Source organism: Panthera pardus, unplaced genomic scaffold, assembly GCF_024362965.1.
Source record: "Panthera pardus isolate Hobbes unplaced genomic scaffold, ASM2436296v1 HiC_scaffold_7, whole genome shotgun sequence".
Lineage (NCBI taxonomy): Eukaryota > Metazoa > Chordata > Mammalia > Carnivora > Felidae > Panthera > Panthera pardus.
The window spans coordinates 48791584-48816574 of record NW_026527002.1 but is presented as its reverse complement, the minus strand read 5'-3'; the positions used below and the strand labels follow the sequence as shown (position 1 = coordinate 48816574).

Genomic DNA, 24991 nt, shown 5'->3' with positions numbered 1-24991 from the left:
ACCCCATTTCTAGAACAATTTTATTAATATTGTATACATGCTTTTGTATTTTTAAGTAGAAATGCAAATGCAAACAAATTAATTTATCACGTTAAGATAGTATTTGCTGGAATGCAACTTGGCACAGCTATTGCCCAGATGAAATGGAACATTCAAATATACAGTAACTTGAAAAATACCTTTTTGCTGAATTGCAACTCCAAATGAGAATTACAATGAGCACGTTAGATAAACATATAGGGTATGGAAGCCTGAATAATGTGCTCCCATCAGAAAAAGCATCACATTTCAATGAAAACAAAGCACTTTGCCCTGAATATCATAGCTACAGCTGCAACCCAACAGATAATCTTCCTGTTCCTGAAATGGGAGAAATACAAGTCATGTATCATCTGTCCACACCCTTCATTCCAATAACAATAACCATTAGTAACATTACTTTTTACAGTAAAGGTCAACAGTCCATCACTAATGAGTGAAAATTTTATTTTCCAGGGTCTCAAGAGATACTAGTATCCTAAGAGATTCAATCACTATTATAAAAAGAGATAGAGGAATAATTTAAGATCCTCATTACAGTGGTCTTTATATAAACAGATAATACTATCTCTAGACAGTGAAATGAGCATCACTTTGTTCCCAAAGCTATAATTTCATTATGCTTTCACTAGACATGAATAGGTCAGTATTCATTGCAAGATAAACAGAGATATGCTCTAACCTATGGGCAAATAATTTACCATAGAAATTCAGTTTCCTTATTTGTTTCACACAAAACTCAAAGAAACATCCAAAGTATATTAAAAATATATACAATCAATCCTTTTTCTTTGAGTCTATGTGAAAGAGGATAAATTCATACTTAAGCAAATATTCAATCTCTCAGACCAACACATTCATATTAATTTACTGTTTGCAACCTGAGGTGTTAAGTGATCCTAATTCTTCAAACAATTACAGAGGCAAAGGCAGATAGATGAGTATCTGGGCGATGATCAACATGTATTTCTTTATTCTAGTCTGATATTTCTGAAGAAAACTCGGGATGTTTGTAGGGTTTCCCTGCTGCACGTTACATCTCCAGTAATGTTTCCACTAGGAATGTTTTTGTCTATAAGCAACAGAAAATCTGACTACTAGTGACAGGAACTCATTGAGGGCGGATATTTTTCTCACATTGAAGAAAGGTGTCTGATACGATTAAACCAGCAGCTCAACGATGGCATGCCTAATGATTCCGATACTCTTGGCTCACCTTCACCAAGGGCTGGTAAAGCTCAAGATAACACTTTTGCATCAAAAGGTAGTGCCAACTACACTTTATTTATTTTTTTTTATCATGACTTTCTAGAAGCCCTCATAAATTTTCTTACATTTCATTTGCTAGAACTGCCACAGTCATTCCCAGTTGCAAGGACTAAAAAATTTTATATTTTTCAAGTCCTTCCATTGGGGATTGAAAGAGAGAAAGAAGTTGAAAATGTCTGTTAAGATAGCCATTGAACAGGTTCTAGAACAGTGTGCTCTTTCAATTAATCAAAAGTCTGTGTGTGTGTGTGTGTGTGTGTGTGTGTGTGTGTGTGCATGTGTCTGTGTATGTGTATGTATATACATACCTATGCATGTATGTATGTATAAAACACATAACACATTCACTCCTTCCCCAAGGGAGAAAATCCCAGTCTCATCTAGTTACAAAATCTAGCTCTGAGTGTGGGATCCGTGAAGTAGAGAAAATCTCTCCATCATGGTCTAGTGTGCATTATTGTGAACCACTGACCTACACACTGAAAGACAACTTGTCTGTTCCCAACACACTCAATACACAATGATGGAGAAAAAACAGAGTGATGGCAACATAAATTCTCATTCAAAAATGGGAAGAACAAGAAATATACAGTGGTCAACTGTCCACAGCACACAGCAATCCCTACATAAACATACCTTAATTTCTTTGTCTATCCTATTGGGCAGCCCCTGATTCAGCTATTCGCCCTTGACTGTTGTCATTCATATTCCCTGGTTCTGCCCTTTAGGATGATGTCCCTTGTCAATTATTTTCCTTGGCTATATAAGAGATTGGCATTGGCAAGTGTAGCCTTCCTGCATTCTGTACAGTTTTTCTCTCTACTGCTAGTATATACATCATACTGCTCCTATAGTACAGGGCATTGATTTAGAGGCTGAATAGTCACCTAATGTTTACTATCCAAGTTTGGTCTTTCTTTCTTTCTTTCTTTCTTTCTTTCTTTCTTTCTTTCTCTCTCTCTCTTTCTCTCTTTCTCCTTCTTTCTTTCTCCTTTCTTTCTTCCTTTCTCTTTCTTTCTTTCTTTCTTTCTTTCTTTCTTTCTTTCTTTCTCTTTCTTTCTTTTTTAGAGAGAGAGAAAGAATGCGAGCATGAGCAGGGGAGGGTCAGAGGGAGAAAGAATCTTAAGCAGGGCTCGATCCCACAACCATGAGACCATGACCTGAGCTGAAATCAAGAGTCAGACACTTAACTGACTAAGCCACCCAGGCGCCCCCAAGCTTGGAGTTTGTTTAGCCACTAGCCATAAATAGCTGTTTAAATTTAATTAAAATTAAATAAAATTTAAATTTAAATGCCTCGGTTGCACTAGCCACATTTTGCATGTCCAATAGCTACATGTGACTAGAGTCTACTGCATTGGATGCTAAAGATATAAAACATTTTCATCATCAGTGGAAGTTCCATTAAATAGGGCTTCATAAGAGTACCATAAAAAGCCCTGTTGAATTCTATTTGAAATGTTCTAATGCACATAAAATTCACATACTGTTAGTCTATCTGTTATATTATGAAATCTTGTCATTTCCATAGCTAAGTTATCACCAAATGTCTCGTTTCTGGGATAGATGTCAGAATTCACTATGAAAACTACAGACAATCATCAAACCATCATGTATCTTGTGTTAACTCTGAACACAAAAGTAGCACTAGAGATTCTAAAGGTATTGAATTGCCTGAATTGTACTCCTTGAGGGTCAGCTGATAAACTTGGCTTGTAGAAAACTGGCGGGTTCTCTAGGGAGCTTGCCCTGGATCGAATATGGTGCCCAGTCTGGGACATGTCTACAGTGATTGACTCTAAGTCCTCAAAACTGCCTCAAAAGTTTAGTAGAATTCCTATAGGTATTTAAAAAAAAATTAAAAAAGGATAGTGACAGAGTCACAGTGTCTTTTCTGCTCAAAGAATTCATTCTGGGGGCACCTGGGTGGCTCAGTCGGTTGAGCATCCGACTTCAGCTCAGGTCATGATCTCGCTGTCTGTGAGTTCAAGTCCCGTGTCAGGCTCTGTGCTGACAGCTCAGAGCCTGGAGCCTGTTTCAGATTCTGTGTCTCCCTCTCTCTCTGCCCCTCTCCCACTCAGTCTCTGTGTGTGTCTCTCTTGCTGTCAAAAATAAATAAACATTAAAAAAAAATTTTTTTAAGAATTCATTCTGAACCCACATCAATATCTGCCAACACCTACGTTATCCCAACCAAGTAACTGAAAACTAAAAAGAATAAAAATTCTCCAACCACAAAAAAGAAGAGATCAGCCAAAGGATTTCTCTTTAGGTTTCATGCTAATTTAAATTTGGAAAACTTGAAAAGACCTCAAGTTTTAGTCTGACTCATCAAAGGAATCAGAAAGGAAAGTTTTTATCTGTGCTCTGCAGGAAGTCAACATCTCCAGAGCAGATCCAAATCCAAACCCAAATCAGACTTCTGCAGACATTAGCAGATTATTCAAATCTTACCTGTCGTCAAATTCTATATATCTGAGAATTTTTTAATTACAATTATATCTAATAATCAACATGAGCATACAACATAGACATTTTACCAATCTCTAAAACATATTGTTAAGAAAAATAAAAATATATTAAATACTCAAATCAAGTATAAACATGTACTTCAGAAAATCCATGTTTGATGCTATTGAGACTCATTATTACAAAGATTAAATCTTTATACTAACTCAGAAGCTTCTGTTAAAAACTCTGACCAATACAATGAGTTTAGAGAAACATAAGACGGTTAAAGGAATTCTTATCACAATGAAAAATGCTGGGATATCTCCTTTAAAAAGGTACAAACGCTAAAGAGGCAAGCTTTTTTAAGAATCAAATAATCAAAGTTTCATCTATAATATAATGAAATATGTTTTTCAGTAAAATCAGATAGCATGCTTAAAATATATTAATGTATAGCAATTATCATGCACAATGGCTGTAACAAAACACTTAGAAGCATACAAATTAAATACAGCTATAAAATTAAAACTAGCAATAATAGCAACAAGAAAAAAATAATATTAGACAGAAAAAAGACTCTAACCACTTTGTCCTCCTGGTGTGAATATCCACGAAAGCAAGTTAGAAAAGACAGAAAAGACAAAACAAAAAAAAATAATAATTAATTCCATTCTTAAAACAAGCAAGAGTTTTTAAGAGTTTGTTAGTGAAATAAAAATTCTGAGAAAGCCTAAATTGCATTTTGTGAAATATAAACATTTTAAAAGGAAAATTTTTTCCACATATTTCAAGCAAGAGCACGCCATATACTGAATTTATAAAGATACATAAACACAATAATTTCTATAAAAGCAATAAAAAATACAAACATCAGAAAAATGGGGATGTTCTTTCTACAAATAAAATCCCAATTAAACACTCAATTAACTCAAAGAGAGAAATTGAAAAATCTTAAGGCAAATAGCTTTTAAGTACAAAGACAATAAAACAGAGCATCACTGTTTATCTTTAATTTCATCATATACTATCAAAAGTAGACAAAATTCTATATGAATTATGCATATTGCTTCCAAAAGTTATTTATGTCCCATTAATTTAGAAGCTTTCCAAGCTTTATTAACTACAAGGAAAAAAATTAATTAGAAAAACCATTAAAGGTAACATGTTATTGATTACAATTGGCAATTTTGGGTCATAGATTCCCACTATGAATGTGGAAAAGAAAACGATGAGATGCATGATTTGGCCAAGGGGAACGTACTTAGATATTCTGAAGTTAAAAATTTTTGCATTTCTCTTTACTAAAACATAAAAAAATGATAACTGGCAAGGTGATAATGTAATGATAATGATCTGATATGTTGTAAGAACTTATATAAATTTAAAAAATTCTATATACATTACAAAGTAAAATCATGTATTTTGAGGGATCATTGCTCTCTGAAAGATAAGTGGCAATAATAGTCGTGACTAAGAGCAAGGACTTTGCAATCAGACAGACCTATCTTAAAATCCCACCTTTTCTTAAAATAACATTTAAAGGGGTGCCTGGGTGGCTCAGTCCATTAAGCATCCAACTCTTGGTTTTGGCTCAGCTCATGATCTCATGGTTTGTGAGTTCGATCCCCACATCAAGCTTTGCACTGACAGTGCAGAGTCTGCTTGGGATTCTCTGTTTCCCTCTCTGCCCCTCCCATGCTTGCTCTGTGTCTCAAAGTAAATAAATAAACTTAAATTTTTTAAAAAATAAGTAAAATAACATTAAAAAAATTTTTTAATGTTTATTTTTTGACAGATAGAGTGTGAGTGGGGGAGGGGAAGACAGAAAGGGAAACACAGAATCTGAAGCAGGTTTCAGGCTCTGAGCTGTCAGCACAGAGCCTGATGCAGGGCTCGAACTCACAAACCACAAGATCATGACCTGAGCCGAAGTCAGACGCTTAACCAACTGAACCACACAGATTCCAGAACATTTTTAAATAACAATTTTCTTAAGTTAAGCCTGTGTCTGCAAAACAGGGAATTAATATTTACTTTATAGGGTTTTCTGAAATAAAATAATATGAAAAGCTCTCCATCCAGTGCCTGGCATGTAGTTCTATATCTGATATTCTAAACTATGAAACATAGGATATTGCATAGAAGAGACAGGACTGCATCCTTTACATTACTGTATTCTTGACTGTTTCACCTGTTACAAATGTTAAAACTAAAGATCATATAAAAGCTATTATACACAGTCCAGGACTTCTATTGCTAATAATTTAGACCAACAAAAATCATTTACGGACCACTCATTATATATGTATCAGGCACTACACTAGATTTCTGAGATGTAATAAGACATCTAAGATGTAAATTAAGTAAGACAGTTCCTCCCAAAGAACTAAATGTAGTAAGAGAAGAAAAATCATTGCATAACAGAGAGACTTATGAAAGCAAGAAAACAACAAAACACTATAGAAACACCAATGATTGAGGAGATAACAGGACTTTGAGAAAAGTTTCTGAGATGTAAGCAGGTCTTTAAAGAATAAAGAAGAGAATGTCAAGCAAGACCAGTAAGGGAGACTATTTTATGCAACAAAATGCAAAAAGCACAAAAGCACAAACAAGCCTGGCATATCTGGAATAAAAGTATTTGAAAATGACTAGATTACAACTGATATGTCTGAACTAAAGCCTCACATTAACATATTAACATATATTAACATTTGCCTGAAACTGAGAAGCATAACACTTAAACAAAATAATGCACATTGCACAAATAAAAAAGAAAGAAAATGAAGAAGCCATAGCTAATCAATTGGCTAATAGTTAATCCCTCTGAACAGATAAAATAAGTTAAATTTTAGCTATAACAGACACAGGAAAAACTTCGCTATAATACATATGTGAAATATTACTGCCATCGTATCTTTATTATCTTTCAACAGGAATAAAAAATAAGCAAAAAACCTATCATATGATTTATAAATGAGAGGCACAATATTATTAGCTACTATTTACTGAGCCTTCAACTATGCTACGAAGTGCACGCTGTTGGAAGGGGACAAGTCCAGAAGCTGGGAGAACAATTAGGAAGATGTTGAAATATTTGGGGCAAGAAGCAAATATGAGAGCAGTATGAACTACCGTCATAGTCAGAGAAATGGAGAGAAGTGGGCTGATTTAGGAGATACTGAGAAGTAAGCCTCTTAACACCGGACTGAGGAAGAGGAAGAAGTAGAGGTCTAGGTCCACCATAAGGGATACACTAACCCAGCACACAAATCTGATGATCTCATTGAATAAAAAAACACGAAATAAGTGCTTCACAAATATTGACTCGTTTTATCCTCACAGTCGCCTAGTGAGATAAGCACTCTTGTTATTTCTATTTACAAATGGAGAGATGGAGGCAGAGATTAAGCATCTTGTACCAGGTCACAGAGCTAGTAACTGACAAAGCTGGGATTCAAACTTCTCACGTCAGAACTTGTGCTGAAGCCACGACACCACGCTGCCACTCTAATGCCAGCGTCCTCGGTTGGCTTTACGTATCTTTCCTGTAATTTCATTGCTAACTACATTATTTTAGGTCATAATTACTAGAGTTGGAGTACATCCAAAAGCATTTATTAAAAGTTTAAGAGTACAAATACATATATATTTAAAAATTATTTTAAAAAGCTATTAAAAATGTGTTTTATTTTCTAAAACAAATTTTAAGTTTATTTATTTATTTTGAGGGAGAGAGAGAGCATGCATGTATACACGTGAGCGGGGGAGGGGTAGAGAGAAAGGGAAAGAGAGAGAATCCCAAGCGGGCTCTGCACTGTCAATGCAGACACATGGGGCTCGAACTCACAAACCCAAACTTACGAACCGGGAGATCATGAGCTTAAATGAAGAGTCAGAAGTTTAACCAACTGAGCCAGCCAGGCACCCCTAAAATAATTTTATACTGACCATTTTTCCTTATGATCAACTCTCCCTATGACCATCCTTAACTGTCTTATCGCTTCTGCTAATAACCAACCACATTGCCTCTCCTGAAGATCAATGTAAGTGTTAATCTACCTTCTCATTCTCACTTATATCATTGTTTTTGTTGTTCTCTTTCCTGTCTGATACGTGCTCCCGATAGTCATAGCACTATTTGTGACTAAATATGGCAACTGCATCTGCCAATGACTGTTCTTTGTATATTTGTACAACTTTGTATTATTAGTTCCCCAGTCACCTAGTAAACTAATGTCAGCTCCCCTTAGACTCCTTCTCTTAAATATTTAGTCTTTCCCCTTCTGCTTTCTTCCATTGCCAAAAAGGTAGATTCCCCTCTATATCAATGCTGTATACTCTACATAGTTAAACTAGCATCACTTGTCTCTCTCTTCTGGCCTACCTTATATAACCAATCTTAAACCACCTCTCGCACCACTACAATATGACTCCATCTTCTCTGTCAAGCCTACTCCCTTCTTCTAAGAGTTGCAACAATTACATACTGCCTATACAGCTTACCTTTTTATTTATTCATTCACAGGTTTAGACTGCCATCTTCAAAACACATTATCACAGTGCTGAGCTGCAGCAAGGAGCCGGATCAAAAGACAATGCCTATCTCTGAACACTTTTCCAAAGAAGACATCCAGGTGGCCGACAGACACATGAAAAGATGCTCAACATCACTCATTGTCAGAGAAATACAAATCAAAACCACAACGAGATACCACCTCACACCAGTCAGAGTGGCTAAAATTAACAACTTGGGCAATGACAGCTGTTGTCGAGGATGCAGACAAAGAGGAACCATTTTGCACTGCTGGTGAGAATGCAGACTGGTGCAGCCACTCTGGAAAATGTATGGAGGTCCCTCAAAAAATTACAAATAGAACTACCCTATGACCCAGCAATTGCACTACTAGGCATTTATCCAAAGGATACAGGTGTGCTGTTTCGAAGGGGCACATGCACCCCAATGTTTACAGCAGCACTACCGACAATAGGCAAAGTATGGAAAGAGCCTAAATGTCCATCAACGGATGAATGGATAAAGAAGAATGAAACTTGAATGGAGTTTCTAATGGCATAAAGCGCCCTCTCCCTATGATTCGTACCCTGCCTAACTCGAGACACATGCTTCACTCCATTCTGTATGCCCCAGCCAGACCACACTACTTACATTTCTCTTAAATTATTACTGCCGTTAATCTCTTATGTTTTTGCTTCCCCTGCCACTTTAATCTGAAACATATATGTGTGTGTGTGTGTGTGTGTATTATACACACACAATGGAGAATTACTCGGCAATCAAAAAGAATGGAATCTTGCCATTTGTAACAACGTGGGTGGAACTAGAGGGTATTATGCTGAGCAAAATTAGTCAGAGAAAGACAAATATATAACTTCACCCATATGTGGAATTTAAGATACAAGACAGATGAACATAAGGGAAGGGAAGCAAAAATAATATAAAAACAGGGAGGGGGACAAAACATAAGAGACTCTTAAATATCTAGAATAAACTGAGGGTTGCTAGAGGGGCTGTGGGTGGGTGGATGGGCTAAGTGGGTAAGAGGCATTAAGGAGGACACTCTCTGGGATGAACACTGGGTGTTATATGTAGGGGATGAATCACCGGATTCTACTCCTGAAATCATTATTGCACTATATGCTAACTAACTTGGATGTAAATTCTAAAAAATAAATAAATAATTAAAAAGAGAAAAAGACAATACCTCTCTCAAAATAACATGCCCATGATGAGTACACCAGATTTCTTTCTTCCATTCATTCACTCAACAAGTATTTATACTGACCTATTACATGCCAAGTGCATGGAAACCTACAGTAAACAGGAGGACGTAGAGAAATACAGTCAATTAACCATAAAATGTTAAAAGTAGTAGATTAGCAGTCGTTGGAATCCACTGAGGCACAAAAGAGTGAGTGATTAACTCGCATGAGTTGCCCAAAGAAAGCACCATGGGGAGATGATGCTTAAATCCAGAAAAAGAAAAAAAAGGAAGATGTGTTCATCAGGTGGGGAGGGGTTATTTATGGGTAGGAGCAGGGTCCAGGGGAAAACAGAGCTGTGTTTCAGATTAAAGTGGCAGGGTAAGCAAAACCATAAGAGATAAACAACAGTAATAATTTAAGAGAAATGTAAGTAGTGTGGTCTGGCTGGGGCATACAGGATGGAGTGAAGCATGTGTCTCGAGTTAGGCAGGGTACGAATCATAGAGAGAGGGCGCTTTATGCCATTAGAAACTCCATTCAAACAATGAGTCATCATTAACTAGTTATTAAGCAGGAGGTAAAACAATCAGATCAGCATTTTACAAATATCACAGTAGGGACGTGGGAGGGATGTGTGCGAGGAATCTGGACTGGAGGAGAGAGACCATTTAGGAGACTAACATTAGTCCAGGTGAAGAAGGCGAAAGCCTAAAAAGGACAGCAGTTATTGGCTCTTGTAGATAAGAGAGGAAATAATCAAATCCAAATATTTGTGGGGGGAAGAACAGCAATGGACACAAACCTGAGAGTATACCTGGTTTTCTGGTCTAGGTGACAGAACAACAGATAGTGGCATCATTCAAAAAAGCTGAAATTTATAGAAGGAATAGATCTGGGGTTGTTTCGGTGATAGAAAAATACATACTCTGTTTTGACCTAAGTGAGACTTAGTGGTATTCTAATATATTTATTGAAAGGAAGTTAAAAAGACAAGACTTCAAAAGAAGAATCTTATGTCCTCTTTTTTTTTCAAATGGGCCATCAATTTATTTATTTAGATACCTAGAAAACTACATATATTAGTGTATACAATTTGATGACTTTAAACATATGCATACATCCATGAAACCATCACCACAATCCAGGTAACAGACATATCTGTCACCTCCAAAAGTTTCTTTGTGTCCCCTTATGGCCTTTCTTTTTATGGATCAGAATTATTTTTAACTTAAAAAAACAACACTTTTGTTTCAGACACGAGTTCGTTTATTTCTGTGCCTATGTTTGAAGTCAAACATTTTGGGGGGGATGTTTGAAAAAGAATTGGGTGAGATTTATTGAGTATTTCATTTAAAAAGGGTAGAGGAATTCATAACTATATCTAACCCTCCTCTCACATATTGTCTGCATTACATGTCCTTTGCACTCCCCTACCTAGTATCTATTTAACTATGTGGCAGTTTCGGTGACATCCTAAATTCCCTTATCTAGTAAACTAACATAAAGTCTACTATTATGATTAGAATTCATGGCAAATGCTATTATTATTTTTCCCCAAACAAGCTAAGTAAAATCTTAACCTAGTGCTCATCTTATCTACGGATAAGGAGCTAACTTCATCTATTGATGAGGATACTAGGTACTGAGCAGGATTCTTCCCACCAAGTGGTCAGGAGCAAGTAGACAGCAAATAAAGAGCAAAGCTTTCAAACGCACATATGCCATTAACCAAGCATACACTGCACCTGCTATGTATCAGTAGTCTGCATACATTTTTTTCTTTTTTCTAAAATAAATTTCTGAAACCATGTACTCCTCACACATTTTTAAGATAACATTTAAATCTGAAGTTTAAATAGCTGGAAAGGATACATTTCCAGATATGCTGTGTATTGTAGGTACACTTCAATAATATTTTTATCAAATCTTGGGGCTGCGGATTTACCTCATTCAATATAGGGGAAATGTCTGCCATATAACCTATTTGGCAAAACCAGGCCATGTTGAGAAACTATCAGACGAACCTGACTTTCTCTCAGAGTCTGACTTCATTTTTAAATTCAAATAAATGTGCCACTACGGGTCACCATGACAATCATCTCACATCAAAATTATAAAAGAGAAATGAGGTACCAGAGTCTTGCCAGAAGTCTGCTGCCTGAATGAAACATGGTGCCGCCCCTTTCTATATTTCTTACAAAACCTCTCACTGCTTTACCCTCATGGACAGTACATTCTAGAATTGTCACTTTGTTTGGCACCCCAGAAATTTTCACATCCTGAGGCAATACATTTATCCACATTAGACTGGGTTAAGAAGCATGCTTTTCTTTGAAGAGTGTAAGGGCAATCAATTGTAAAAGGGAGTCGGAAAGAAAATTTCAAAAAACAGAAATGTTCTCCAGTGGATCAATTTTAAGAAAAAAAAAAAAGAAAGAATACATATGGAAATTTTTGCCCTTTAAGTAATTCACATTCATCTACTCTCCAGAAAGCCTTCCTTCCTTCCACAGCAGGGGTACACGACCTCACTTTCAAGCCCACTGCCACATACCTCAAGAGTATAAAATGCCTATGGAATCATCCAGAGGCTCCTGAAGAGAAACAATCCCAAACAGATAACTACAATAGTATTTGTAAGCTTCCTTGCTCTTCTCGGTAATATTACCCACACTGAATCATGCTATACAGGTGACAGAAATGGGGGCTGAGCCAGATGAAAACTATATAAAGATGCCATATGAAGAGGGAGTGAGTTCGTGTAAACTTTGGTGAAAATGTTTTCATTTATGTTCAATTTGCAACATTGTTTTGCCTCCTTCCACAGATGCTCATATGTATGAGGAAGTGTAAATATCCCAAGATTCTGCAAGTTAGATTTTTTTCTCGCAGCCCCTATTTTATCCTGTACCATTAAGGGAGGTTGACATCAATGAGGGGAAATAATTCTTTTTCTTAAATTCTACAACCATTTTTTAACAATATTCACACATATTCTAGGTTAATGAGCTCAGAGGCTTGAAGTTCAGGATCTACCGAATACGGCAGCTTGCTTAAGGGTGGTCCTACGAATTGTATTATTCTAATAAGTTTTACCTATTTCTCAAATGCTTATGAACACAGTTACTAAAATTTAAGTGGTGCCCTCAACACTCCCATGTCATACAAATGTGGGATGGGGAGAGAAACCAAAGTGTACTAGATATAGCAACGTATAACAACTAATGAAAGCTTCTCAATTCCCTTTTTAAAATTATTTAAGTAGTAAGTATATTTGGCTAAATGAATGTACTTTTAAGTACTTCAAGCATTACATGAGTTACCTAGTATTAATTTTAAAATCATAAAATGTCAAACCCAGAAAAGATCTTAGAAATCACAGATGATTTCATTTTACAGATTTATTTTATTTTATTTTTTTAATTTTTTTAATGTTTATTTTTGAGACAGAGAGAGACAGAGCACGAACGGGGGAGGGTCAGAGAGAAAGGAAGACACAGAATCTGAAACAGGCTCCAGGCTCTAAGCTGTCAGCACAGAGCCCGACGCGGGGCTTGAACTCACCGACCGCAAGATCATGACCTGAGCCGAAGTCAGACGCTTAACCGACTGAGCCACCCAGGCGCCCCTCATTTTACAGATTTTAAAACAGAAGCACTAAGACATGAAGTGAAGACATGTCACACAGTCACACAACACTGGGGCAGAAACAAAACTTGGTTCTTTTATTATCTCAACTTATGCCATCCTCTTCTGGGAGAATGTCAATTTTTTCTTGATATACTGGTAGGTAGAAATTCTATGAAGTCTAAAAGAAAACTCATATATCATACACTTGCCTTGGGTGTATGGGAACTGATTGTATATTATACTAGTACATTACTCAAAGACTTGCAGGTAATCACAGTGACTTAATTTTTTTTAATTTGATTTATTTGAAGTAATCTCTATACCCAGTGTGGGGCTCGAATTCATGACCCCAAGATCAAGAATCACATGTTCTTCTGACTGAGCCAGCCAGGCACCCCACGACTTGAAATTTCTAAAAAATAAAAAACTACCTGAAGGATTGCAAAAATACTCTAATCACCATTTATCTCTCAGTGAACAATTTAAAAATTAATCATTAAAATTTTTTTGCATGTAAGTGATACTTAATGACTTGGTTATGCAGTAGAAATGTCTATATTATTTCACTCTTAGCATGTGATATCTTGAACGCATGTATATCAATATATTTTAAGGGACTTGCTTCAGGATTACTTTCTTTTATAACCATTCTAAAGTTATAATTCATTCTGCTTCAAAACTGATATAATTTCTAGTGAAAAAAATCACATCTATTACACTTGTAAATTAATACAATCTTGAAAAATGTATATTCTTTACTTTTTCAAAATTAGATTATCTTTTAAGCACATGGTAATCTATTTTTCCCGCCAAAAGGCAAAAGAAAGAAAAAAAAAATGTTGCTATGCTTTGAAGCTTAAAATAATCCTCATTATATATAACCTTTATTGTCCGTCTTATTAGAATCACCATTCTATGATTACAAAATAATTTCTTCCTTATAAAGTCATTATTTTTCAATCTGAACTAAATATATAGCTTTAATTTACTAAGGGGGATCATCTTAAAAGGAAATAAATGAAATCAATATTTCATAAATCTTATTGTATTGGTATTTCCATATGTCCTGCACTGAGTTTATTCTCGCTGAATCATAAATGTATCTCAAAAGAGTTAATTAATTGTTAAGGATGGCTCCACATGAAAGAGCCTCAAAATTAAAACAAAAGGTTATTTTATCTTGTTCTCATAGGAGATTACTAAAATAATTTTAAAATAGCTTTATAATTAAATTTTAAGCTATGAAATATTTGTATTCTCATTATTCTACTCCATAAAAATAGTCTGAGCAAATTTCGCTGAGCTTAATCCTTTGGGGCTATGATAAATCAAAAAGTGTATTTAGCACCTATTGAGAGCAAAAGCCTCCTTCTATTACATAAGGCAACAGAGCATACATAGGATGATCCAATGTGAAAAGAGAAAAACTGAACTCAGTACTTTTTTCATTTAGAATATAGACAACCTTTATACATATCATACAAAGGAATGCTTCCTCAAGTAGATTATGAATGAAAATGCAGAAAACCAATAAAAGAAACCCAAAGCTATCCTTCTTGAGCTAAAATCTAGATTATTTTTACTTACGTTTCATTCTCCTAACACATCCCTCAGATACAAGAAAAAAATATGAGAAAAGTAGGGAATACTGCCTTGGGTTCCTTCCCTCTCCCATAAACCATCCACCAAGCTAATCCACAACATGCAGAGATTTAAAAAAAATTTTTTTTAATGTTTATTTACTTTTTAGAGAGAGAGAGACAGAGAGACAGAGAGACAGAGTGTGAGCAGGGGAAGGGCAGAGAGAGAGGGAGACACAGAATCCAAAGCAGGCTCCAGGCTCTGAGTTGTCACCACAGAGCCCAAAACGGGGCTTGAACCCACGAACTGCAAGCTCATGACCTGGGCCAAAGTTGGCTGCTTGTTAAAACCAACTGAGCCACGCAGGCACCCCTACAACATGCAGAGTTTCATAGTTCTACAATAAAACAGACTTCCAAGGGGCATTCCAATTTTCACTCAATTTATTTTACTTAATTTTACTTAATTTATTGACTAAAACTTTGTTCAGCATAAAGTGACCATACGTTAGAAACCAGAATATATAATTTCAAGCAAACTATAGTCAGATGTCATTACAGACTTCTACTTGTGGCCTAAATGGGGTAATAAGAACTAGATTTCTCCACCTGCCTGGCAAACAAAATACAACACAAGAAAAATATATAAAAGAATGGTTTTCAAGATACTGGACATCAGGCAAAGAAGTCCAGAGATAGCTAAAACATGGGAAACAAACAAAATAAGCTCTACAATTGCCCCAGTTTTAGTGTGTTGAGAGACTTTCCAGACAGCAGAGCAGTACAGAGGAGCTCAAGTTCAGCTTGGCAAACATCCTCAGCAGAAGAGAATAAACCGACAATCTGAAGAGACCAACATGGCTGCATTTCAGTGGCCAACTTACCAGAGAAGAAAAAGATGCACAGAGAGAGAACCCCAGATAACTGGAGACAATCCCTTCAAGTATTCAGCTTAGTAATGATGAGTAAGCATGAATGTGAGAAGATACCCAGGGAAGGGGGAAAAAATCACCCGAAGAGTTAGAGCGAACAGTGGATGTGTCCACCAACAAGATTGGAAAATCTCTTAATTCATATGTAATAAGCATATACAAAATTAGCTAAAGTACTCAGGAAAGCCTTGACTCAGTAGAAGAAAATAATTAGTACTAAACCGAGCACTTTTCCAGATCAACCTAATACTTATAAAAGCAAGATGCAGTATTAACTTGTTTCCATGTAACTTAATTGCATCTGTGAACCAAGCTCAAGAAGAGTTATGAAAATGCAAAAATATCCCGACCCAACAAGTAAAATTTACAGTGCTTGGCACCCAACATGAGATACAGGCATATAAAAAATCAGGAAAATGCATAGCATAATGAGAATGATCAATCAAAACCACCCAAAAACTGACAGAGATGTTCAAATTAACAGAAGAGAACATCAAAACAATTATTACAGAGCATGTATTCTACATGTTCAAAACTTAAATAGATCATACAAGATTGTTTTTAATAGAAGATAATTTTTAAAAGCCCAAAACTGAAATACTGGACATAAAGACAATGTCCAAGATGAAAAAATATATTGAATGGTATTAACAGCAGCTATGACATTCCCAAAAAAAAAAAAAAAAAAAAAAAAAAGTGTAAACTCAAAAACACACCAATAAAACACACATAAAATGAAAAGCAAAGATAAAGCTAAAAATGGGGTTGATGAAAAAAACTTAAGTGAGCTGTGGAACAATGTCATGCAGCCTAATGTATAGGTAATGAGAGTTACTGAAAGAAAAGAAAGAAAAGTCCAAAAAAATATTTGAAGAAATAATGGCCAAAATTTTCCAAAACCCTATGAAAACTATAAACTCAGAGATCCAAAAAGCTCAAAAAAGCTCCAAACACAAGAAACATGAATAAAAATACACAAACATTATAATTAAGTTGCACATAAGCAGTGATAAAAAGAATTATCTTAAAAACAATCAGACAAAAAGGACATATTACAGGCAGAAAAACAAAAATGAGAATAGTATCACACTTCTATTTGAAATAGTGGAACATCTTTAAAATACTGAAAGAAAATAACTGTCAACCCAGAATTCTATACCTAGAAAAAATCTTAAAAAAAAAAAAAAAGCAAGAGCGCCTGAGTGGCTCAGTCAGTTAAGCGCCCCCAACTCTTGATTTCAGCTCAGGTCATGATCTCATGGTGGTGAGATCAAGCCCCATGGTGGGCTCCTTGCTGAGCATGAAGTCTGCTTGAGATTCTCTCCCTCCCTCTTCCTCTGCCCCTACCCTGTTTGCGTGCTCTCTCTCCCCCTCAATAAAAATAAATAAATAAATAAAAATAAAAAGCAAAATTCTCAGCATAAAAAGTTGAAAGTATTCAACATCAGCAGACACACACTACAAGAAATATTGAAGGAAATATTTCAGACAGATAACAGATGATAGCATATAGAAATACAGATCTATAAAAAGAAATGAATAGTACCAGAAATGATGACAACAGAAAATATACAATATTTCTTTTTATTATTTAAAACTCCTTAAAAGATAAACTTTTTAAATAAAAAAGAATAATAGTATTGTGGGGTGTATAAAATAAGTAAAATATATGACACCATAACATAAAGTCCAGAAGAGTAGAAATGGTAATACACTATTGGAAGGTTCTTGTACTATACTATACACAAAATGATATAATATCAGTTAAGACTGACAATGAAAATTTAAAGATGTATGCTTCAAATCCTGAACTGAGTAATAAAATGACAAAACAAAGAACCAACAAAGCTATAAAACAGAGTCAACAAAATTAACGAGCCAATGAAGGACATAACCTGAATCCTAAAAAGTGCTTGACTAATTCAAAGAAAACCAAAAAACAAAAACAAACAAAAGTCAGATGGTACAAGCAGAAAAAAAGCAAAATGATATATTCAAACAAACCATACCAAAAATTACATTAAATATAAATTATCTAAACACCCCAATTAAAAGGCAGAGATGGTCATGTTGGCTAAGAAAGCAAGGCCCAATTATATGCCTATAAGAAGAATACTTTAAATATATATAAAGAATATATACTATAAAATATATTCTATAAAGAATACTTTAAATACTTTAAACAAATTATTCTAAAGGAAGAGAAAAACATAAACCATGTGAATACTACCTAATAGAAAGCTCTATTAAAATTAGACAAAGTGGACTTCAGAGCAAAGAATGTTACCAGGGATAAAGAAAGTCATTTCATGATTACAAAGGGGACAATTAGTTAATAGGACATAATAATCCTAAATGTTTATGCATTTGAAAACAGAAACTAATAAAATACATAAAACAAAAACAAAAATACATAGAACTACAAAAGGAATGGAAACCAATTTGACAATAAATTTCATAATAAAAAAAAGGAACTACAAAAGGAAACAGATTAATCCAAGTATAGTTGTATATTTCAATATCCTTCCTTAATAATTTATCAAATAAATAAGCAAAAGATCAAAAAGGATATACTAAACTTTAACAACTCTATTAACCAACTTGACTTAAAGGACATTTAAAAACACTCCATCAAAAAATAAAAGTACATACATTTACCAAAATAAACCATATTCTGGCCATAAAATAGTATCAATACATTTCAAAGAATTCAAGGCACTCAAAGTATGTCTAGGACTACAACAGAATTAAATTAAAAGTAATTACCATACTTCAGAGCAAAGAATGTTACCAGGGATAAAGAAACTCATACAGATCTCTGGAAACTCCCTAGTATTTGGAAAATAAATAACATACTTCTGAATTATTCATGGCTCTAAAAAGAAAGGGAAAACTTGAAAGTATTTTTAACAGAATGAAAATGAAAAGACAACATATCAGAATTTTGGGGATGTCAACAAAGTAGTACTTGGGGGAAACTGACAGCACATAATGCCTATATTAGAAAAGAAGAGACATCTCAAAGCAAAGACCTCAGCTGCCACCTAAGAAACCAGAAAAAGAGAAAATTAAACCCAAAGTCAGCAGAAATAATAAAGACCAAAGATGAAATCACCAATAGAGGCAACTAATGAAACAAAAAACTAGTTCTTTGAGACGATCATTAAAATTGATAAGTTTCTAGCCAAACTAAGCAGGAAAAAAGAGAGAAAATATAAATTACCAGGAGCAGAAATTAAAGACGTAGCATCACTACATATTCTACAAATATTAAAGAATAATAATAGAATACTGTGAACAGATTTATGTCAATAAATTTGACAGTTTATAAGGATCTGGAGAAATTCTTTGAAAAACACCAAAGCTCGTTCAAAAAAAAAAATAAGTAAATAACTTGAATAAACCTATATCTACCAAAGAAATTGACACTGTACTTAACCCTCCCCCCCAAAAAAAATAATAAAACAGCATGCCCAGATGTCTTCACTGGTAAAATCTACAAAATATTAAAGGATAAGAGTATCAATCCTACAGAAACTTTTCGAAAACACTCAAGAAGAGGAAATACTTCCCAACGCATTTTATCAGGACAGCATTACTGTGATAGCAAAATCAAAGAAACATATTACGAGAAAAGAAAACTATAGACACTAACACTCGTGAACATAGAAGCAAAAATTGTAAACAAAACTTTAATAATCAAATCAAACCCATCATTACATAAAAGGGACAATCCATCATAAGCAAATGGGATTCGTCCCAGGAATATAGTTGGTTTAGCATTTCAAAATCAACCAATGTAGTTCCCCACATTAACAAGCAAAGAAGAAATATGATTAATCTCAATAGATGGAGTAACAACATTTGGCAATTTCCACCATCTATTCCTGATGTGAAAACAAACAAATAAACCAAAAACAAAACCAAAAAAACACCACCTCTCAGCAAATTAGGAGTAGATAGGCATCTATGAAAAGCTGGCAGCTAATATAATACCTAATAATGAAGGACTGAATGCTTCCTCCCTAAGAACAAGAACAAAACAGGGATATGTGCTGTCACTACTTTGATTCAGAACCGTACTGGAGTTTGTAGCCAATGTAACTAGTCAAGGTAAAGAACAATAATCAGGTAAACCAGGAGGAAACATTAGGGGGGAGAAAACAGAAAATGATTAATTCTGGGCAAAACAAAACAATGAGAAACAGGAAACAATGAGAAAATGGAGACATGAAATTACACAGGGGAACAAATCCCCATAACTATGTGTGAGTAATGTATGTACAAACATTAGCTCCCTATTTTAAAACTACCTAAGAACTGAGTAATAAAATACTAGTAAGGATACAAATGTAAATTGTAAAGAACTTACCAAGGAAAACATTTTATAATACTGTTTTTGCTTATTTCAAAAAGCATTCTTTGGGTAGCATTAGATATTCCCTAAAGTGGATGGATAAACTAAAAAAATCTAGGATGAGTCTAAAACATCTCCTTATTATTTCCTCTTTAAATTCCATAATCTAATGTTTATTTCATTAATGTCAAAACAAAAATAAAGGGTAATGTAGCTTCAAAAGCTATAAAATTATAAAAGACAGACTCTCAAAGCTGAAAAGAGCCTCTTTCAAAAGGAGAGAAAACGGGTCAAAGGAAGAGTAGGTCTACAAAGTTTATAAAATTATGTGTAAAAATGGAAAAAGCAGTGTCACTGCTCTAACATTAATCAATTGTGTGACATGAAGAATGACCTTTGGTCTCCCTGGATCTGAGTTTTCTGCACCTGTAAAATAAAGGAGTTAGACCAACTGATCTATAAATTATTTTCATCATCTTCGAAAGTCTAAGATCCTGTGATTCTAAACAAAACCATTAGCTAAAGGCCATAAACAATGAGACAAGTATCTTTTTAACTGAAAGGAAAGATTAAAATTTTCTTTCATCTAAAATGAAGACACTAGAAGTTTTTTTTATTCATTGGTTAACCTGAATATTAATTTCAATTGTCTGTTTCATTGTATTTACAATTAGCTTAACAATATTATAAGCTTAACTATAACAGAATTACGTGTGGTTTTCATTCTGTACCTTGTTTGAACGTAATGACACTCGACCTCCACAACGAGCACAGAACTTTGTTTGGCAATATGAACAGTTATGGCCACATCCATCAGCAAATTTAGTTTTGTGGCAGATACCACAGGTTGGGGCGTCACCCTTCTGTTCTTGCTGCTGTTGTGATTCTTCTCCCATCTTCTTCACCTGCTCCTTGTACATTTCAAACTGCTGATGAAGTTTTCTGCAGGAAAAACGAATAAGAAACATTTGGTTTCCTGATGGGCTCACAAAAAAATAGTAATTCCTGCAATCGATATACAATCTTATATCCAAGAAACTCATAAAATGAAAATAAAGAATAAAAAGTTTATTTTCTGATTATAGAATAACATCTTACGTGGCAAATCACAAGAATGTTGCAACTAGTTCTGCTCTCTGATATACATGTTAATTTAAGAGCCAACTGATACATGCTAATAGAGATCTCTCTTTGAGTTATAACTGCAAAATTTCATTCTGCCATTTGCAATATATTTTCAATCATATGCCCTAAAATATTTAAAATCGTATTTTTCAACATTTTAGCTTTAGAAATAGACTGAGCTAATTTGACTTACACAGTACAGGCAGAACCTATGAACTTCAAATCATTGAGACAACTCTCAATTAGAGTGATCTGAAGAATCCAAACAGAGGGGAAAACACTGGATGAGTGCTCTCACTAATTGTTTAAATCTGTTCAACAGTCTGGACATTAGTTGGCTATAAAAACACTGAAATATTAGGAGTCTAGCAAATAAAAGGCCAACTTTTACCTTAAAAACAAAATAAGGAAAAAGATACCTAGAAAAAGGTATCATTTACTCATTGAAAATAAACAGGGATAAAACTTTTCACTTCCATTATTGTCAGAAATGAAAAAAGATGTTTAAAAACTACAATGAACTCGGCTTAGAACTTACAAAGTTGTAAATAATGTCACTCCCATCCTAAAAGTAACAAAAGGCTAAATAATCTACAAAATCATAACTTTTCCTGAGCCCTTCAGAGAGTTGAGGACATAAGGCAAACAAATAATCTGAACTGCAAACAGCAGCAAGCCCCTCCAAAGAGAAATGAAGCACACTGCTCCACCTTCGGCAGGGGAGAGGAGAAGGAGAAAGAGGGGCCACCATACAGGCAGGTAAGAGGAAATCAGTTAAAATTTTAACGAATTGTGAAAGGCTAAGTGTGGGCTCACTTGACAGTTTGGAATAGCTAAGGGCCCAGACTCAAGGAAAGCTCACGCTCCCTCGCAAGCACTTTTCTGCAGGCCTCTCCTGGGTACTTAGGAGGAAGATTGAGAGCAGGCCATGAGAACAAAGAACCTTTAGGGGTATACATGCTCAGGTGCAAAAGAGGTACCTAGTGGCTGCTGGGGTACAGGCATAATTCCCCAGACTCTCTCTCCTAAAAAAAACCAAGCTATGAGCCACAGGGAGAAGAAGGAAACTCTGTAATCCCAGGACAAAGGTAGAGATCCCCTGCAGCTAAGGAAAAAAACCTCCACCCATGAAAGAGGGACAGGAAACCATCTTCAACCAACATCCTATTTTCAAATCAATGGCCTTTCATCGCTAGGGGAGGGATGGAAATTCCTGTCCCAAACCTATCAGAGATACAAGTGGATTTACTTCCATGGGAATAAGGACCTAAGAACTCTGAGCAAGCCTCATCCATAAGACCCAGGTGGCGAGGTCCCATCAAAAACAAAGAATAGGAAAACAGAACAGAACACCCTTGCCCCTGCCACAAACCTAAAATCAAGAAATAAGCATCAATGATCTACTGCCGCGGAAAAGGTGAGAGTATAAGGAGAGACGCCCCTCCACGCCACTCCCCCCAATTTGAAGACTGCAATGCGCTAAAAATAATGATGGCAACAACAAAGTCCAAACCTATCTGAACCTCTGACTTGATGATGATTTAATTCCCAACACTAACAGTCTGACAGAAAAGTCATGCCCACTTTAAGGCAAAAATACAATTCAAAACCATGAGATTCAGGAAAAAATTGTAAGGAATAAACAACCCATTGTCAAGAGATAAAATAATATAATTAAATTCAGAGATGACAAGAATGATGGAATTACCAGAAGACTTCAAAATGATTATAATTATTAAGGTAAAAGATCCATAGAAAAAAGTGGACAACAGGCAGGACCAGATGGGGTACTGAAGCAGAAAGATGGAACGGGTAAGAGTCATATGAAAATGCTGGAAATAGGAGTGGCTGGGTGGCTCAGTCAGTTAAGTGTCTGATTCTTGACTTCAGCTCAGGTCATGATCTCATGGTTCGTGGGATCAAGCCCTGTGCCAGGCTGCGTGCTGACAGTGCAGAACCTGCTTGGGATTCTCCCTCTCCCTCTCTTTCTGCCCCTCTCCCATGCTCTCGCTCTCTCTCTCTCTCTGTCTCAAAATAAATTAAGAAAAACATTTAGAAAAGAAAGAAAATGCTGGAAATAGAAAACATGGCATTATAGATGAATAATTTCTTTGACAGGCTCATAAGTAGACTTGAAAGAACCAAGGAAAAGACCAGTAAACTTGAAATAAGCCAATAAAAAATATCCAGGGGCACCTGGGTGGCTCAGTCGCCTAGGTATCTGACTCTCAGATACTTCAGGTCATGACTGGAGGTCATGACCTCATGGTTTGTGAGTTCGAGCCCTTCGTTGGACTCTGCACTGACAGCATGGAGCCTGCTTGGGATTCTCTCTCTCTCTCTCTCTCTCTCTCTCTCTCTCTCTCTCAAAATAAATAAACAAAAATTAAAAAAAAATCCAAACAAAAAAGAGTCAAAATGAAAACAAAACAAAACAAAACAAAACACATAGCATCTAAGAGCTAAACTGATCTAACATATGAAATTGGAGTCCCAGAAGAAAAGGTAGAAAACAGAACAGAGGAAATATTTGAAGGGATAATGGCCAGAATTTTCCAAAATTAATGAAAGACACCAAATCACAGACACATGAACTTCAAAGAACCCTTTGTAGAACAACACCAAATACACACACACTTAGACACAACATACTCAAACTGCTAAAAACCAAAGAAAACTATAAAAGCAGCCAGAGAAAATGACACATTATATGTAGAGAGCCAGTGATAAAAGTTACAAAAGATTATCTTTCAGAAACCATAGAAGTTAGAACACTTTGTAGTAACATCTATATAAAGTACTACAGAAAAAAAATCTGTCAACCCAAGATCCCATATGCAGTGAAATTATGCTTCAACAAATAAAGGTAAAATAAAGACTTTTCAGGCAAAGAAATGTTGAAAGAATTTATTGTCGGAAGACATTAACCACAGCAATTTAAAGTAAGTTCTTGAGGCAGAAGTATGATATTCCTTGAAAGGATCATAGAAACCTAGAACACATAAAAATAGGTGCTTACACTAAAAAGGGGAAAAGTCTCAAATCAATTTCCTAAAAAAAGAAGAGAAAATTAAACCAAAGAAAGTATAAGAAAAGAAATTTTTTTAAATTATAAAAGAAATCAATGAAACTAAATGCTGCTGCTTAAAAAAAAAATCAATACAGGCTCCTGGGTGTCTCAGTCAGTTAAGCATTCCACTATTGGATTCGGCTCAGGTCATGATCTCACAGTTCGTGAGTTGGAGCCCTGCATCAGGCTCTGCACTGATAGCATGGAGCCTGCTTGGGATTCTCTCTTTCCCTCTCTCTCTGCCACTTCCCTGCCTGCTCTCTATCTCTCTTTCAAAATAAATAAAAATAAACTTTAAAAAAAATCAATAAAATTAATAAACCTCTAGCCAGAATGATCAAGAGAAAAAAAAAAAAAAGAGAAAGAGAAGATAAAAATTAACTAGAGCAAGAATGATAGAGGGAACATCACTACGGACTCCACTGTTAAGCAAAATTAAATGTAAAAGATTACAGGGGCACCTGGGTGGCTCAGTCGGTTAAGCGTCCAACTTTGGCTCAGGTCATGATCTTGCGGTTCATGAGTTCAAGCCCCGCGTTGGGCTCTGTGCTGACAGCTCAGAGCCAGGAGCCTGTTTCAGATTCTGTGTCTCCCTCTCTCTCTCTGACCCTCCCCCGTTCATGCTCTGTCTCTCTCTGTCTCAAAAATAAATAAACGTTAAAAAAAATTTTTTTTAATGTAAAAGATTACAAGAGAAAACTACAAACAATTCTATGCCCATAAAATTCAACAACTCACATGAGAAATAAACTATTTCCTTGAAAGACTGAAACCAGCACACCTCACTCGACAAGAAACCGATAGCCTGAGATGT

General features: G+C 35.3%; 1 protein-coding gene across 36 annotated transcripts in view; it reads right to left on the bottom strand.

The window, feature by feature from the left end:
• RIMS2 (regulating synaptic membrane exocytosis 2) overlaps nucleotides 1–24991 on the bottom strand; it is a 601231-nt gene that overhangs the window by 463338 nt on the left and 112902 nt on the right. For 23 of the 36 annotated variants that reach the window (XM_053896431.1, XM_053896433.1, XM_053896465.1 and 20 more), the window contains 2 exons: nucleotides 20714–20924; nucleotides 4343–4354 (listed from right to left, as the gene is read on the bottom strand). In XM_053896431.1, coding sequence (XP_053752406.1) covers nucleotides 4343–4354; nucleotides 20714–20924 — 223 coding nt within the window. The remainder of the gene's footprint in view (nucleotides 1–4342; nucleotides 4355–20713; nucleotides 20925–24991) is intronic. The other 13 variants (XM_053896419.1, XM_053896448.1, XM_053896445.1 and 10 more) reach the window with 1 other exon arrangement.